This window comes from Entamoeba histolytica, genomic scaffold (assembly GCF_000208925.1).
Source record: "Entamoeba histolytica HM-1:IMSS scf_1104750519159 genomic scaffold, whole genome shotgun sequence".
NCBI classification, from domain to species: Eukaryota; Evosea; order Mastigamoebida; family Endamoebidae; genus Entamoeba; species Entamoeba histolytica.
In genome coordinates, this window is record NW_001915030.1 from 18,318 (window position 1) to 32,138 (window position 13,821).

The 13,821-nt window shown below is 26.0% G+C and overlaps 8 protein-coding genes across 8 annotated transcripts, besides 2 other annotated features; 5 read left to right on the forward strand and 3 right to left on the reverse strand.

Annotated features, from left to right (window-relative positions):
• Positions 1-78: 78 nt before the first annotated feature.
• Positions 79-1,641, forward strand: EHI_189920 (uncharacterized protein; the record flags this gene model as incomplete). The annotated part of the gene is made up of 1 exon (XM_647234.1): positions 79-1,641. One exon carries the CDS (start codon positions 79-81, stop codon positions 1,639-1,641), a length of 1,563 nt encoding a protein of 520 aa, XP_652326.1.
• Positions 1,642-1,843: 202 nt separating this feature from the next.
• On the forward strand, positions 1,844-2,622 carry EHI_189930 (uncharacterized protein; the record flags this gene model as incomplete). Its single annotated transcript, XM_647235.2, has 1 exon — positions 1,844-2,622. The coding sequence occupies one exon, from the start codon at positions 1,844-1,846 to the stop codon at positions 2,510-2,512; it is 669 nt and encodes a 222-aa protein (XP_652327.1). The 3' UTR covers positions 2,513-2,622.
• An 87-nt stretch (positions 2,623-2,709) lies between these two features.
• Positions 2,710-3,126, reverse strand: EHI_189940 (60S ribosomal protein L34, putative; the record flags this gene model as incomplete). Its single annotated transcript, XM_647236.2, has 1 exon — positions 2,710-3,126. The coding sequence occupies one exon, from the start codon at positions 3,124-3,126 to the stop codon at positions 2,713-2,715; it is 414 nt and encodes a 137-aa protein (XP_652328.1). The 3' UTR covers positions 2,710-2,712.
• Positions 3,127-3,395: 269 nt separating this feature from the next.
• Positions 3,396-4,307, reverse strand: EHI_189950 (co-chaperone protein, putative; the record flags this gene model as incomplete). Its single annotated transcript, XM_647237.1, has 1 exon — positions 3,396-4,307. One exon carries the CDS (start codon positions 4,305-4,307, stop codon positions 3,396-3,398), a length of 912 nt encoding a protein of 303 aa, XP_652329.1.
• Positions 4,308-4,553: 246 nt separating this feature from the next.
• Positions 4,554-5,084, forward strand: EHI_189960 (ADP-ribosylation factor, putative; the record flags this gene model as incomplete). The annotated part of the gene is made up of 1 exon (XM_647238.1): positions 4,554-5,084. One exon carries the CDS (start codon positions 4,554-4,556, stop codon positions 5,082-5,084), a length of 531 nt encoding a protein of 176 aa, XP_652330.1.
• Positions 5,085-6,308: 1,224 nt separating this feature from the next.
• Positions 6,309-7,937, forward strand: EHI_189970 (amino acid permease, putative; the record flags this gene model as incomplete). The annotated part of the gene is made up of 2 exons (XM_647239.2): positions 6,309-6,339; positions 6,481-7,937. 2 exons carry the CDS (start codon positions 6,309-6,311, stop codon positions 7,935-7,937), a joined length of 1,488 nt encoding a protein of 495 aa, XP_652331.2.
• Positions 7,938-8,066: 129 nt separating this feature from the next.
• EHI_189980 (uncharacterized protein) lies at positions 8,067-8,879 on the forward strand (the record flags this gene model as incomplete). The annotated part of the gene is made up of 1 exon (XM_647240.1): positions 8,067-8,879. The coding sequence occupies one exon, from the start codon at positions 8,067-8,069 to the stop codon at positions 8,877-8,879; it is 813 nt and encodes a 270-aa protein (XP_652332.1).
• A 1,030-nt stretch (positions 8,880-9,909) lies between these two features.
• On the reverse strand, positions 9,910-10,553 carry EHI_189990 (Rab family GTPase; the record flags this gene model as incomplete). Its single annotated transcript, XM_647242.2, has 2 exons — positions 9,910-10,340; positions 10,391-10,553. 2 exons carry the CDS (start codon positions 10,551-10,553, stop codon positions 9,910-9,912), a joined length of 594 nt encoding a protein of 197 aa, XP_652334.2.
• Positions 10,554-11,652: 1,099 nt separating this feature from the next.
• Positions 11,653-11,933: a repeat region.
• A 137-nt stretch (positions 11,934-12,070) lies between these two features.
• Positions 12,071-12,241: a repeat region.
• Positions 12,242-13,821: the final 1,580 nt, after the last annotated feature.

Sequence of the window (13,821 nt, forward strand, 5' to 3'; positions counted from 1 at the left end):
TTTATAAAAAATTAATTTTTTAGAAAAGAAAAAAATTAATACAAAATTCTGTAATTTTATTTTTAATTAAATATTCAAATGAAAACACAACTTGAAATGGTTTATTTAATGAATGTTTTACAATATTTTGAAAAATTTAATGATATTATAACATTTTTATTATGTAATAAAAAGTGTAAAGAAGCAATAGATTCAACAAGAATCAATCCATTGATACGATATAAATGTGAGGATAAATCATTACTTATTCCAAAAGGAAGATATATTAATACAAAGAATTTATTATTTAAACAAATTGAAATATTTCCGAAGTTAGAAACAATTGAATGTGATGGAAAATTTATAAAAGAAATAAGAGAAAAATATTCAGAATTAAAACAATATTATTTTAAAATTCACCATTGTAAATATGAAAATTTAAAATACATTCCAATTAAAAATATTAGAAAATTAGATATTATTCTTAATAAAAATGAATATTTAAATTTCAGTCATTTCAATATTTCATGGTTAAAAATAACATTTATTGAATTTTCAATTCATTCAATATATCAAATTATTTATTCTATACCAAAAAATATTAATACAATTATTATAATAACAAATAAACAAATTAATAATATTATTAAATTATTTCCATATTCTAAATGTACAATACAAACTGAAGAAGGTTGTTTTAATAATAATGAATTTAATACAAATATAAAAATACTGGAAAATTATAATAAAAATTCTTTATTATATCTTCCTAAAGAAACTATTATTAAATCAGATAATGAATATAATGAATCAATGTTATATTGTGAAAATATTACATGTACTAATGTAACAGGAAAATATCAATTTTCTAATTATTTAAAAGAATTGTCTATTGAAAAACTTTCTACAAATTTAAATTATTTAAGAAAACTTGATATATTAGATATAAACATCATCTCAAAGAAAATAGAATTACCTCATATTATAAATTCAATGTTTATTAACTCACAACAAATTAATATTAATAATATTATTAATATTAATTCTATTCAAATTAATAAATTCTATCTTTATAATCATCTATTTGTATTATCTAATTTACCAACTTCAATTAATGAATTACATGTAATAAAATCAGTTCTTCCTTTAAATATTAACTTATTACCTCAATTAACATTTTTATCTTTATTTGAATGTAAAACAAATGAATTAATTCTTCCATCTTCATTAAAAAGATTTGAAACAGAGTCATTGATATTAACTAATAATAACTTTAATGATCTTACAACTAAACTTACAAAAGTAATGGTTTATGATGACCATTTTTATCATTTTCAAAACCCCCAACTAATAGAATCATTAGAATTTGGAAATATGAATGAAATTGATATTTCTCAATTCATTTGTTTAAAAGACCTTATCATTGTTTCATCTTCTTTTAAAAATATACAAATACCAAAAACGTTAACTCGTTTTGAGATGGAATATTGTACCATAGTTTCATTATTAGACATTTCTGAAAGTAACATAACTGACCTTTACATTGGATATTCTAATCTTCACACTATCAACTTTCCAACTTCTATTAAAAACTGTTATTTAAGACAAAATCATCCTTCCTTAACGTATGCTCCAAATATAGATAATTTATATCTTAAATGATATTTTTTTATCCCAAAACTAAATTTTTTTAAGATCGCCGTCAAAATATAAACCAGTTACTAACTTTTAGATTCAACGATAAAAAAAAAAGATATTAAAATAAATAATAAAAAATATTATATTAAATAATTAACTAATGATAAACGAGTAACAAGTTGGCTTAAAAAGAAGAATAACAGATCAAAATTTTTATTCATTAGAAATGGAATTTAAAGACGTCACTAATAAAAATTATAAGGATCAAGCTATTTTCTTCCTTAATGCTTTCTGGGCTGAAGCTGGAAAAGATGCAGAAAATATTTGGAGATTATATTTCCTTGTTACTGAACTTGATGTAGAAAATGGAGCAAATGGAAGTAAACTTGATGAATTTGGAGCACATAGATTCTTTGAAAAAGAAGGAATTCCATTCTCAGTCCAAGAGATGAGACAAAAACTTAATGTTTCAGATCCAAAGTTTAAGAAAATTGCATTCATTGAATTTCTTTTATACAAATATAATCAAACCATTAAGGAGTTAATGGCTAGACCTCAAGGAACTAATGAGGCTCTTATAAAAGCACAAAAAGCAATGGAAGATGTACAAAATGAAATTCAAAAGATTGAAGATAAAAAGAAAGATTTAGAGAAGAAAGCTGCTCAAGGAACTGGTGTTGCTGCTATGAGAGCTAATAATGAACTTCAACAACTTCTTTCTGGTGATAAAACTGAATTGAATAGAGCACTTTTAACTGCTGAAGCATCAGTTAGAAAAGCACAAAAGAGTGGAGGAGATGGAGAATCCCCAGCTGGTGCTCTTTGGTGGTTAGCAAGAGAACTTGAAGAAGCAAAGAAATATAAACCACAAAAGAAAGGAGGAGTTGCCAAGTAAGTAATTTTTCTTACATTAGCTAATTGAATTCATTTTTATAAATGAAAAGTTTGATATTTCTTTGAATAGAACTTCTTCTAATAGAATAATAATTTATTCTTTATTCTTTTTGAATGTTTAATAAAATATTTAATTAACAAATCAAATAAAACTTTCATTAAATTATTAAATAAACTAACAACAATCAGAAACAACTCAATTTATTTCTTTTGATTTTTCTTATCAGCTTTCTTGATAGTCTTAGTAGCTTTCTTCTTATCTTCTTTAACATTTTGTTTGTTTTCTAAATTACTTTTAGCAGCTGCTAATTTAATTAAGTTATGTTCATTAATAAGAAAAGCTCTGAGGATTTTCTTTTGGACACATTTATGGCATCTAACTCCTCCATATGCACGAGTAACAGTTCTTTTGCTTTTTCCTAACCATCCATATTGATGTGGTCTAATGTGTCTTATACCAGCAAGAACACATCCACAATCACCACACTTAACTCCATTAGAAATTTTTTGTCTGTGTTGAACAGTCATCTTTCCTCCAGCAGTTTTAACAATTCTGATTCCATTAGATTTGGTATTGTATGAGTGTTTTCTGACGTATGTTACTCTGACAGCCATTACGAGCTAATCAATCAATTTCAGATTATAGGGTTGTTTTTCTTGCTCATTATTTATTATTCTATTTAACTTTTTTATTATTCTTTTATAGAATAACACCTTTTTTTAATATATATAACAAAATATTTCTTTAAATCTGATTTGTTGTTTTTAATCTTTTTTATTCTTTTTTAATACAAAATAATTTTATTAAAAATTATTATCTTTCATACTATCAATTGACTTTATTACCTCAAAGATAAAATAAAATTTAAGATACTTTAAAAAATTCATTTAGCAGGATACACATATAAAAAGGCTGCAGATTTGTATAGGAAAGAATAATTACGAAGGAGGTTCATCAATTTCATTTGTTTTAATACAACAACTTGTTCATCAGTTTCTTTGTCATGAACTTTAACTATACAATTTTTAATATTGTATCTATGAGCTTTATCCCAAGGTAGACCATCAGCCATTAAAGTAAATAAGATGTCTTCTAATTGTGTGTCAGGAGTACAATCACGAAGACAATCACTTTGATTACTTTCAGGATATAATACAATCACAGGGAATAATAAAACGTCTGAATCTTTATCTATATTAATGTTTAATGGAACATACATACCCATATCAGTCATTAAATCAAAATCACGTTGAACAATACCCTTTTTACGTAAAAACTTTTCATAATTTTTAGGTTCTTCCGTGATAGTCATTCGTTTTTTCATTTCAATACAAAAATCTCTTAATTTAATAAATTCTGGATCATTTTTCTTAAGGTTAAGTCCAAGGTCAATACAAACTAAAGCATCATCATACTTATGAAGTCTTAATTTAGCTGTTGCCATTCTATAGTAACATTTAACATTATTTGGAACACATTTTAACGACTCAGTACAATCATCATATGCCCTACCAAAATTTTCCATTTTAATTTGACATGCAGCCCTATTAGAATATAAGGCTGCAAGCAAATTTAAGTCTGTTGGTTTTGCTTGAATACCCTCAGTATAATATTCAAAAGCGTCTTTGATCTTACCAACTTTAAAACATTCATTTCCTTGTTCTCTGAAATTAGTTGCTTGTTCATCTGGTGTTCCTTCATATTTTAATGCTGCCAATGCATCAAACAACTCATTTCCATTTTCTGGTACTTCTGTTGCAAAAAAAGGATTTTGTTCCCATGGGATATTTGTCATGTTTATTATTTCTGGTTTTGTCGATGTTTAGGGTTTTTTTTGTTAAACTAAATTCTTTTTCCTTTTAATTTTTTGTAATATATAACGTATTTTATTTAAATCATTCAAAAAATTTTCATTTGAAAAGAAAAATCAAACAGAAGAAATGTTTTGGTTAAGACTTATGACAGAAATTTTGTTCTGATGAATGACTAATTCAATTATATTTAAAGAAGTAGTTGCAATTCATAAACCATTAATTAAACAATGGGAAATTGGTTGTCTAAAATACTTAGTGTTAAAAAAGAAACAAGAATCCTTATGATTGGATTAGATGCAGCTGGAAAAACTACAATTCTTTATAAATTAAAGATTGGTGATGTTGTTACAACAATACCAACTATTGGATTTAATCTAGAGACTATTGATTATAAGAATCTTCATTTTAATGTTTGGGATATTGGAGGACAAAATAAATTAAGACCTTTATGGAGATACTATTACTCTGGTACAAATGCTATAATTTTTGTTGTTGATTCTAATGATGATAGTGAACGTTTAGATGAAGCAAGAGTTGTTTTATTCAATGTTCTTAATGATGACTATTTGAAAGGAGTTCCTTTACTCATTTTTGCCAATAAACATGACCTTCCTCATGCTAAGAGTGTTAGTGAAATTGTAAAAGGTTTAATGTTATCATCAATAAAAGATAGAGAATGGTATTGTCAAACATCATGTGCAACAAATGGGGATGGTCTTTATGAAGGTCTTGATTGGCTTTCATCAAGACTTGAATAACAATATTTAATTCATTTATGAATTAAATATTTTTTATTTAAAAATAATGTTTGAGCCATTTTCAGTATAATATATTGTTTCGATAAAAATTTTCATCAAATAGACTGAAGAAAACTTCTTAAAGAATCTTATGAATAGTTTTATTGAAAATAAATAAATTGAAATAATTATAGATCATTCTTAATACGAATATACTCACCTGAAAATATCAAAAAACTCTAGAAAAAAAAATTAGAATGACTTATCAAAGTTGTGTCATTATAAAAATAAAAATAATGATAATATCATAAAACCTTATTGTTAATTTAAAATTCTTTGAACAAAAGACAATTATTTCTAATAATTCAAAAAAGAATAATTATGATAAGGTGTTGTTGTTTTTAGAGTTGTGTTAAAAATCAATTTTAGAATTTACTAACTAAGTCATCAAGACTCATTCAGTTTCTAATGATTCTTTATTCTTAATTAAAAAGTGGAATCATTACATTATTAAATTGAGAAATGAAGATAATATTTAGAAAAAAAAGGTTGAAAGAGAAAGATTATTTGTTTTCTTTTTTTTGATAATTGAATTACATTATTGTGTAATTGATAAAATAAAAAAGGAAGAATTATTAAATTGAAGTCTTTAATCATTTAAGTATTATATTTCTACAACTAATGTCTTCACTCTTTTATTTAATTACTCAAAAAAATAAATTTATTATATATTTAGAAAATTATCTTCTAACATAATTGTTTTTAGTATAAATCCTCCAATAGAAATAAAGGATAATAAATTGACAGAAGAATTTTTTTAATTCTATTAAAAAGAATAACAAAAATGAAATACTGAAGACTTTAATATTCCTTTCTTCAAATAAAATAAAAAAGATAATTATTCATTAATAATGTTTAATAATTAGGTTTTGACTACTCATTAACGGTATAAACTATAGAGTTTATCTTTCAGTTTTGGTATTTTAAAGTAAAGTTTCATTCCTGTCAATTTGAGGTGAACAGTTCTTTATCACTTTACCTTTCTATATTATACAAGTTTTTACAAAATAAAAATAAACTTCAAAAATTGGTTAAAATAAATCATAAACTTTTTTTAAAGAAAAATATGTAAATTTTCGGGAATATTTCGTTAAGTTAGGTAGATAAAAAAAGGGTTGAACAGAGAAATGATTCAATCTTAAAAAAACTAGAGAAGTGATGAGTATTTTGGATGAGGGTGTTATAATGTCATCACCTGCACCATCAACTACTCCATGTTTGTCATTTGTCCACAACTATTTATTTTTCTTGGTTTTATTTGTGGATTTTATTACTTTTGGCAAGTATACCAATATTTAAGAAATGAATTTGACACAAAAAGAAAAGTTATTTGAAATATACTAACCTTATGCTGTAGCTATTTCAAAAGATTTTTCTGTTGATGTCATTGAATCATCAGCAACAGAAGCTAATGCTACCAATCGACATGGGACAATCACTTGGTTTAATTTGGCTATTGTTGTTTATTTCTCCATTGGAGGTGGTCCTTTTGGTTTTGAAGAATCCATTCTTGTTTCTAACCCTGCATGGAGTTTATGGAGTTTGTTAGTTATTGCAGTATTGTGGGCACTTCCACAGTCAATGACTATGGCAGAATTATCTGTAAGATTTGAGGGAGGATATAATGAATGGGTATACAAAGCATTTGGATATCACGTTGGACTATTTCATTCTATAGTTAGAACGGTATTTAATGTTTCATGTAATGCTGGATATATGGCATTATATTATGATTATATAAATACCCTTTATCATCAATTTTTATTCTTTGATTTCCAGGATTTTACATGGACATATTTTATATTAAAAATCCCAACATTGATTATTTTTGTTTCTATATTAATCAGTGTAAATATACTAGGGGCTAAAAAGTTATCTTCAGTTGGTGTTATATTAACAGTTTGTGTTATATTACCATTTGTGATCCTTTTCTTTATTGCAACACCAAAATTGGATTTAAGTCAACTTGTTAATTTCAATGTTGTTTCTGATGAGGCATCTTTTCCTAAAATGATTAGTATTGTTATGTTTAATTTAATGGGATGGGATTTTGTTGGAAATGTAAGTTCACAAGCTAAAAAACCAAAAAGAGATGTTCCAATAGCCATGGTTGTTGCATTATTACTTGTTGTAACGACATATATCATTCCTACTATGGATTTAGTTACTACATTAGATTTTACTATTCCTCCTTCACACTTAGATTCACCATACACATCTATTGAACCTTTATATGTTGCTATGGCAAATAAATTATGGCAACCACTTTCATATGTTATTGAAGTAGCTACAATTTGCGGTGTATTTGGATTAGCAGCAATGTTCTTACAAACATCATCTCAAGGTTTATGTCATGCAACTCAATTCAATTTCCTTCCAAGAATTTTTTCTCGTTCCTTTGCAGGAACTGCTACACCATACTTTGCAATTTTATTCCAATCTGTATTTTCTTTCTCTATTGCAATTTTTGTAACATTTAACCAAATTGTATCACTTCAAATGTGGTTCTTATCAATTTCAACACTCTTTATTATGTGTTCATATTTGGTTATTCGGTGGAGGGCATATATTAAGAAAACAGAGGTGGAGGCTTTGTTCTATTTACCATTCCATCCAATATTATTAACATTATTTGTTCTTCCAACAATTTTATTATCAATTTTTCAGTTATTCTATAAAGTGGGAGAATGGTATGTTATTGGTATTGGGCTAGTTGTCTTATTCATCTGTGAATTAATTACCATTACTGTGGTACTAATTCTAAAGAAGAAATCAACACGAGTAGAACTGGAAAATACAGGATATGAATCATGACTACACTAGAAGAAGATTTAAGTTGTACAGGGAAATATAACTGGTGTTTATTTTATGTTTTTTTACTTTTTTTAAACAAAGAAGATAAATGATGTTTATAAAAAAAAGAACTGTACTAAAAAATTACAAATGGAAGATATTGACCTAACAAAAATTGAAAAAAATATTTCAACCAAAGTCAAAAACATTATAAGAAAGTATAACTATACTTACGAAAGTTGGGAAAATCTTATCAGTAAGATAGACATGGACAAACGTGAAAATAAAGAATTAAAAAATTCTGTTCTTGAAAATACAGAAAAGATTAAAGAGAAAGAAGATCAAATTAATAAATTAAAAGCTTCTATTGAAGCAGAAACTAGAAAGAAAGAAAAAGAAAAACAACAAAGTAACATTAACAGAAAATCAAGAGAATCAATTGTCCAAGAAGTGGTATTGTCCCAAAAAACACAAAATCAGAATATAGAAGACAAGACGATTAACGAAGTACCTTCTTATGTTATTACAAATACTCTTAATAATAGTTTTCAAAATAGTTTCATCTTTAATTTATATTATGAGGCTAGACAAGTAGATATTGGGAATATAATTTGGAGTACTTTATCAAGTTCACTAATCTTATTTGAAACAGAAGAACTAAAGTATTTTGGGATTTTTATGAATAAATCATTTTTCTTTTTAAATGACTCTATGATAAAAATGGTTCAACCAAATACATTTAACTATTTTGACATCCATTTAAACAATGAACAGCCATACTTATTTATTGATAATTATTTTTATTTATTTAAAAAAGAAATAATTATCAATGACATTGAAAACCATGTTAATCCTTTATTTAAACAAGTAGTTCGTTCTTGGATGACAAACCAAATAGACACGAAACAAGCTACTATTAAAATTAGAAGAGTTTTTATTTGGAATGTTATTCAATTAATTTAATAAATTCCTTAACACAAAGGATTTAAATTTTATTTATTATCATAACAAAAGTTTGTCTATCAAATTAAATTTAATAAACATTGCCACCCATAAAAGAAATAAGAAATTGTCAACAATGATTATCATTAATAAGGAAGAGTATGATTTTTTGATAGTATTCTTTGAGACTTATTCATTTCTTCAAATGAAAATGTTGATAGCTTTTCTTTTTGGGTAATTTACCACTGGTATATGTTTCTTCATCAACACATGGAACATAACTTAATTATGAGGGTATGATTGTTAAGAATATTGTGGTAATATTTCTTAAAGTTTTATTTCTAATTTATATAGAATAGGTACTTGACCAGTGTAGTACTTTTCTTAAACATAAGGAAATATAAGTGAAGATGTTCGGTTTTGTGTATTTGTTATTTGAGATAATTTATTGGATTATTCGTTTAGATGTTGAAAAGTTAACTTAAAAGTTTTTAACTTTTACTATTTTTTTTTGATGCTTTTTAATAACTCAAAAAATTGATAATAAAGAATAAATTTCTCATAAGTAATAAACTTCAAATAGTTTTTATGCTGACCTATGGAAAATTTCCTTCATTCTTTGAGACTTTTTCTCTTTGTACATAGTTTTAGCTTGTTGAAGTTCATTTTGTTTTGTGGTAATTTCATTATCGAGCATTTCTTTATCTTCTGTAGGGACATTATGCTTTTCATATATTTTCTTTTTCTTTTCTAACATACCAACTTCATTCTTTAAGTTCTTATACTTTAATTTCAGATCATAATAATCAATCTTAGTTTGTCCATGCTCTCCAACATTAGGAGCATCTGTTACAATATTAGTAGTTTCCATTTTTTTTTTTGTTGCTTCTCTTTACAGTAATGTTATTAAAAGGAGTTGTCTTTTCGTTTTGTTATCATTCAATGATCGTATCATCTCATATAAATGAGAAAATAACTTTTCCTATAAAAATGATTTATTAAAACAAAAATAATTAGATATAATAATAAAAAGGAGAACCTAACATTGAATTTAACAACAGCTCTTATTTGGTTCAGTTGAAGTATTACCATCAATAGAAATAGTACTAATGGGGACTGGATGATTATCTTCTTTTTTCATAGTTTTAACTACTTTTCTAGCAACAGTCAAAAATGCTTCTTCTACATTCAATCCTGATTTAGCAGAAGTTTCATAATAAGGAATATCACCATTATTTTCACACCAATCTTTTGCTTGTTCGTTAGTAACAACTCTTTTTGCTGCATCCTCATCAACTTTGTTTCCCATTACAACAAATGGGAAATTTGTAGCATTTGTAGGATTAGCTCCAGACAAGAAGTCATTTTTCCATGTGTCTAAAGATTGAAATGATTGTTCATTTGTTACATCAAAAACTAAGAAACAACAATCACTTCCACGATAAAATGCTTGTCCAAAACTCATAAATTTTTCATGTCCAGCTGATTTGTTAGATTTGATTAACAACTATTCCATAATTGAAAAAACAAACCAGTGTCCCAGACTTGTAAGGCAACACTTTCACCATCAACATCAATTTCTTTTGTTAAAAAATCTGCTCCAATTGTTGCTTTATATTGTGCAGTAAAAGATTTGTTAATAAATTGATTCATTAATGATGATTTACCAACCGCAGAATCCCCAATTAGAATCATTTTTAATAACGTCTTCTTGGGTTTATTCATTTGTTCTTTCTAAATAATTTTTTAGTGCTTATTTTCATTCAAGATCGTATGGAATAAAATAGAAATGAATTTCAAATTTTTTGTTTTTCTTTAAATATGAATTTTTTTGTTATTTTTCATTTAACATATCAACTAACTAAATTTGAGTAATATTGGCATTTATCGGGTTTTTATGCTAAAACAAATATATACCCCTATCAAATTAAATGAATTAATTATAATATATTAACTACCATAAAATTAAATTGTTGTTGGTATTTCACTTCAGAAAAAAAACATTAAGAGAAGTAAAGAGAAGATTTAATTTGAACAAATAACTGAAATTAATGATTTGTTTGTAATTAAATTGGAATTTATTTTTGAAAAAAGGATTAAGATATAATAATAAAAACTATATTAAATAATAAGACTAGATTCTTCTTTATTCTTAGAAAGATCAATTAAATAATTAAAAAAATAATAAAAAAATAATTAAAAAGAATTAGAAAGAATTCTAAAATTAGGAAAATAGAAAGAAAAAATAAAAAGAAACCATTTTATTGGCTATTCTGAGATATTTAAAGCAATACTCATTTTTATTATTTAATGACTTGCCGCAACGCTAACCCACTTCTTCCTACTTTAAACTCATTACAAATGAGTATTAATAATGGGTATGATACTAATTTCTTGCGTTGTGATATTGGTAATGTTTTTGTTCCAATAAGTCCATTACAAGTAAAAAAAGTTGAATTCTCATTTGATTTCTCTGATGATAGTTCAGACTATTCTAGTGATTTTTCTAGTAATACTTTTATATCTGGTTCTTGTGATTTCTAATTTCTTATCTTTTGTACCTACAATAAAATTTTACTACTATTAATTTACTCAACAATTATCAAATAATTCACTCATTCACATTCAAGTTTTTATGTTAGTTCTTTTATTTTCTATAATATAAAAAGCATTCTAGTTGCATCTCTTCTATTCTATTGTTTCTTTCTAATTTATTATTTGGTTTCTTATTTATTCCTTTTTGTCTTTTCATTTTATTTTAATATCATCAAAATAATACAAAAAAGGAAAAACAACAAAAATAAGTTAATTAAATGTTAATCGAATTTTCATTTATTCTTCTTTCCTCAGGGGAGATTAATCCTATCCCTTCGTTGCTATTAAAAAAAAAGAGTAATCTTTTTGTTTAAACTATCTGTTTAAACTATCCTTTAGATTTTTCTAAGAGCATGACTAAACCACTCTTTTACTTTATTTCTTCACATTAAGGTTTTCAACCTTCTTCTGTTTATTCCTACTTTTTAATCCTTTGTTTATTTTCTGTTTTCATTTTAAACAAACTTATTTTCCTTTTTTCTTTATTCTATGAATGAGAGAAAAGACTATTTCATTACCACTATATTATTATGTTTAATTTTCTTTTAGTGTTAACCATAGTATATCCTTTTCCTTGGTTAATACTTATTTCTTAATTTCTTTATTAATAAATATCAATTCTTATATTACACCATGTAATATTCTACCATAATAAACTGTTGCATCATTTGTAATATTACCTAATACATTTCTAATTCAAAGTCACTACCACAATTAGATAATAACAGGGAGAGTTGAAGTTTGAATTGTATTAGTGTTTGTGTGTAGTCTTTCAAACCTACCACCTTCTTATCTGGAAAAAAGGATTTATTTATTTAACTATGGAAAAGCACATACCAAGCTTCAAAAACACATTGTTGACCTCCTGGTTTCGAGGCTAGTACATTGAATTGCAGCAGACGTTTTTGAAGTTACAATAATATCATCAATAGTCTCATTATTTAGTCCAAGCACATGTTTAAACTTTTGATACTCATCTATCTGAAGGTGTAAATGATATATAGAAAGATTTTAAACTCATTTGTCAAATCCTTGAAGTTCAAATCCAACAATCAAGTACTGAGCAGTAATTCTAGAAGCAGATTGATCTAGAAACATGGGACTATCCATTAACATGCATCTAGTCTAGTTTGAAGACGTTTGTAATGTATTTGCCACTAGAAAATTCATATCCAATAAATTCAACAATCTTTTCATTGTTGTGTATCTTGTATTTGTCTGGAGAAAGAACAAAATGAGCATTCATCATTGGAAGGAATTCCAACCCTTTAAACGACTTGATATTCAAAAGCCAATCAGAGATAATAAGAGCATCATCTCCTAAAATCATATAATCTCTCACAGATACGTCAGGCATATCTAAGCAGGATAATAACACTACCGAGTTTGTTATGGATCCAATAATTTATGTAACTGGTGATCCAGAAGATATTCCCTTCCTTTTAATATGTATTGTAGAATCAAGAAACATCAATAGTGGATTGGTGAAATATTTAACGGTTCTTTGGCAATCTTTCAAAAAGCCTTCCCCATTGAAAGATTTGTTTGCATCCTATCACTCTACGCTTGTAAAGATATCTTTAAAGATATGTTTGGTCAAGTATCCAGCCACGTTATGGTCAAAGTGTGACAAATCAGTTGATAACCCGGATAATCTCTTTCTAGAAAAGAGAGCTGTCTTGAACAAAGTATTCTCACTAAACATGATGTGAGTAGATCTAACTGCCTATTCAATAATTTAAGTTAATGATAACTGGGGATAGTGCTTTCTGGAATAACTTGTTCTAATGGATAAACCCAAATAGTATAAACCTTGACGTTATCAAGAATGTGCAACTTTGATTGGGTTGCTAGCTTACGTGGTACATATTGAATTGGTGCAAGATATTAAACATCATAGAACTGTGCAAAGGCAATGATGTTTTTACGGATTTTTCCTTTTGTGTGTCATTTGTGTAAAGCATCAGCTGAAGTGGACTTGTCTAGATGTTGAGAAATCATTTCCCACCCCACATCTTGATGTGTTTTGGTAATATTTCATTACAAATCATCATGGTTTGTTGTTTTATCTTGAGAACTAGGGATGTATTACAAGCTATGTCTTCTTTGAAGTAGTCATTGAGTGATGATAAAACATCTTCTAAAGTAATATCATAGGTCATTGGTTTTTCAGAGTAGTTTTGTTTAAATATATTCCTCAATTTTTCAGAATACAAATTTAAAATCTCAGCATTGATAGACTCAGACACAAACTCTTGAATAATGTACTTGTAAGGCTGGAATTTAAACATTTTATTGTTTTTGTTTTGTTGACATTTTGAAATAAAAAGGAAAAACAAAACATCAAAAAAAAAAGATAAAAGAAAAA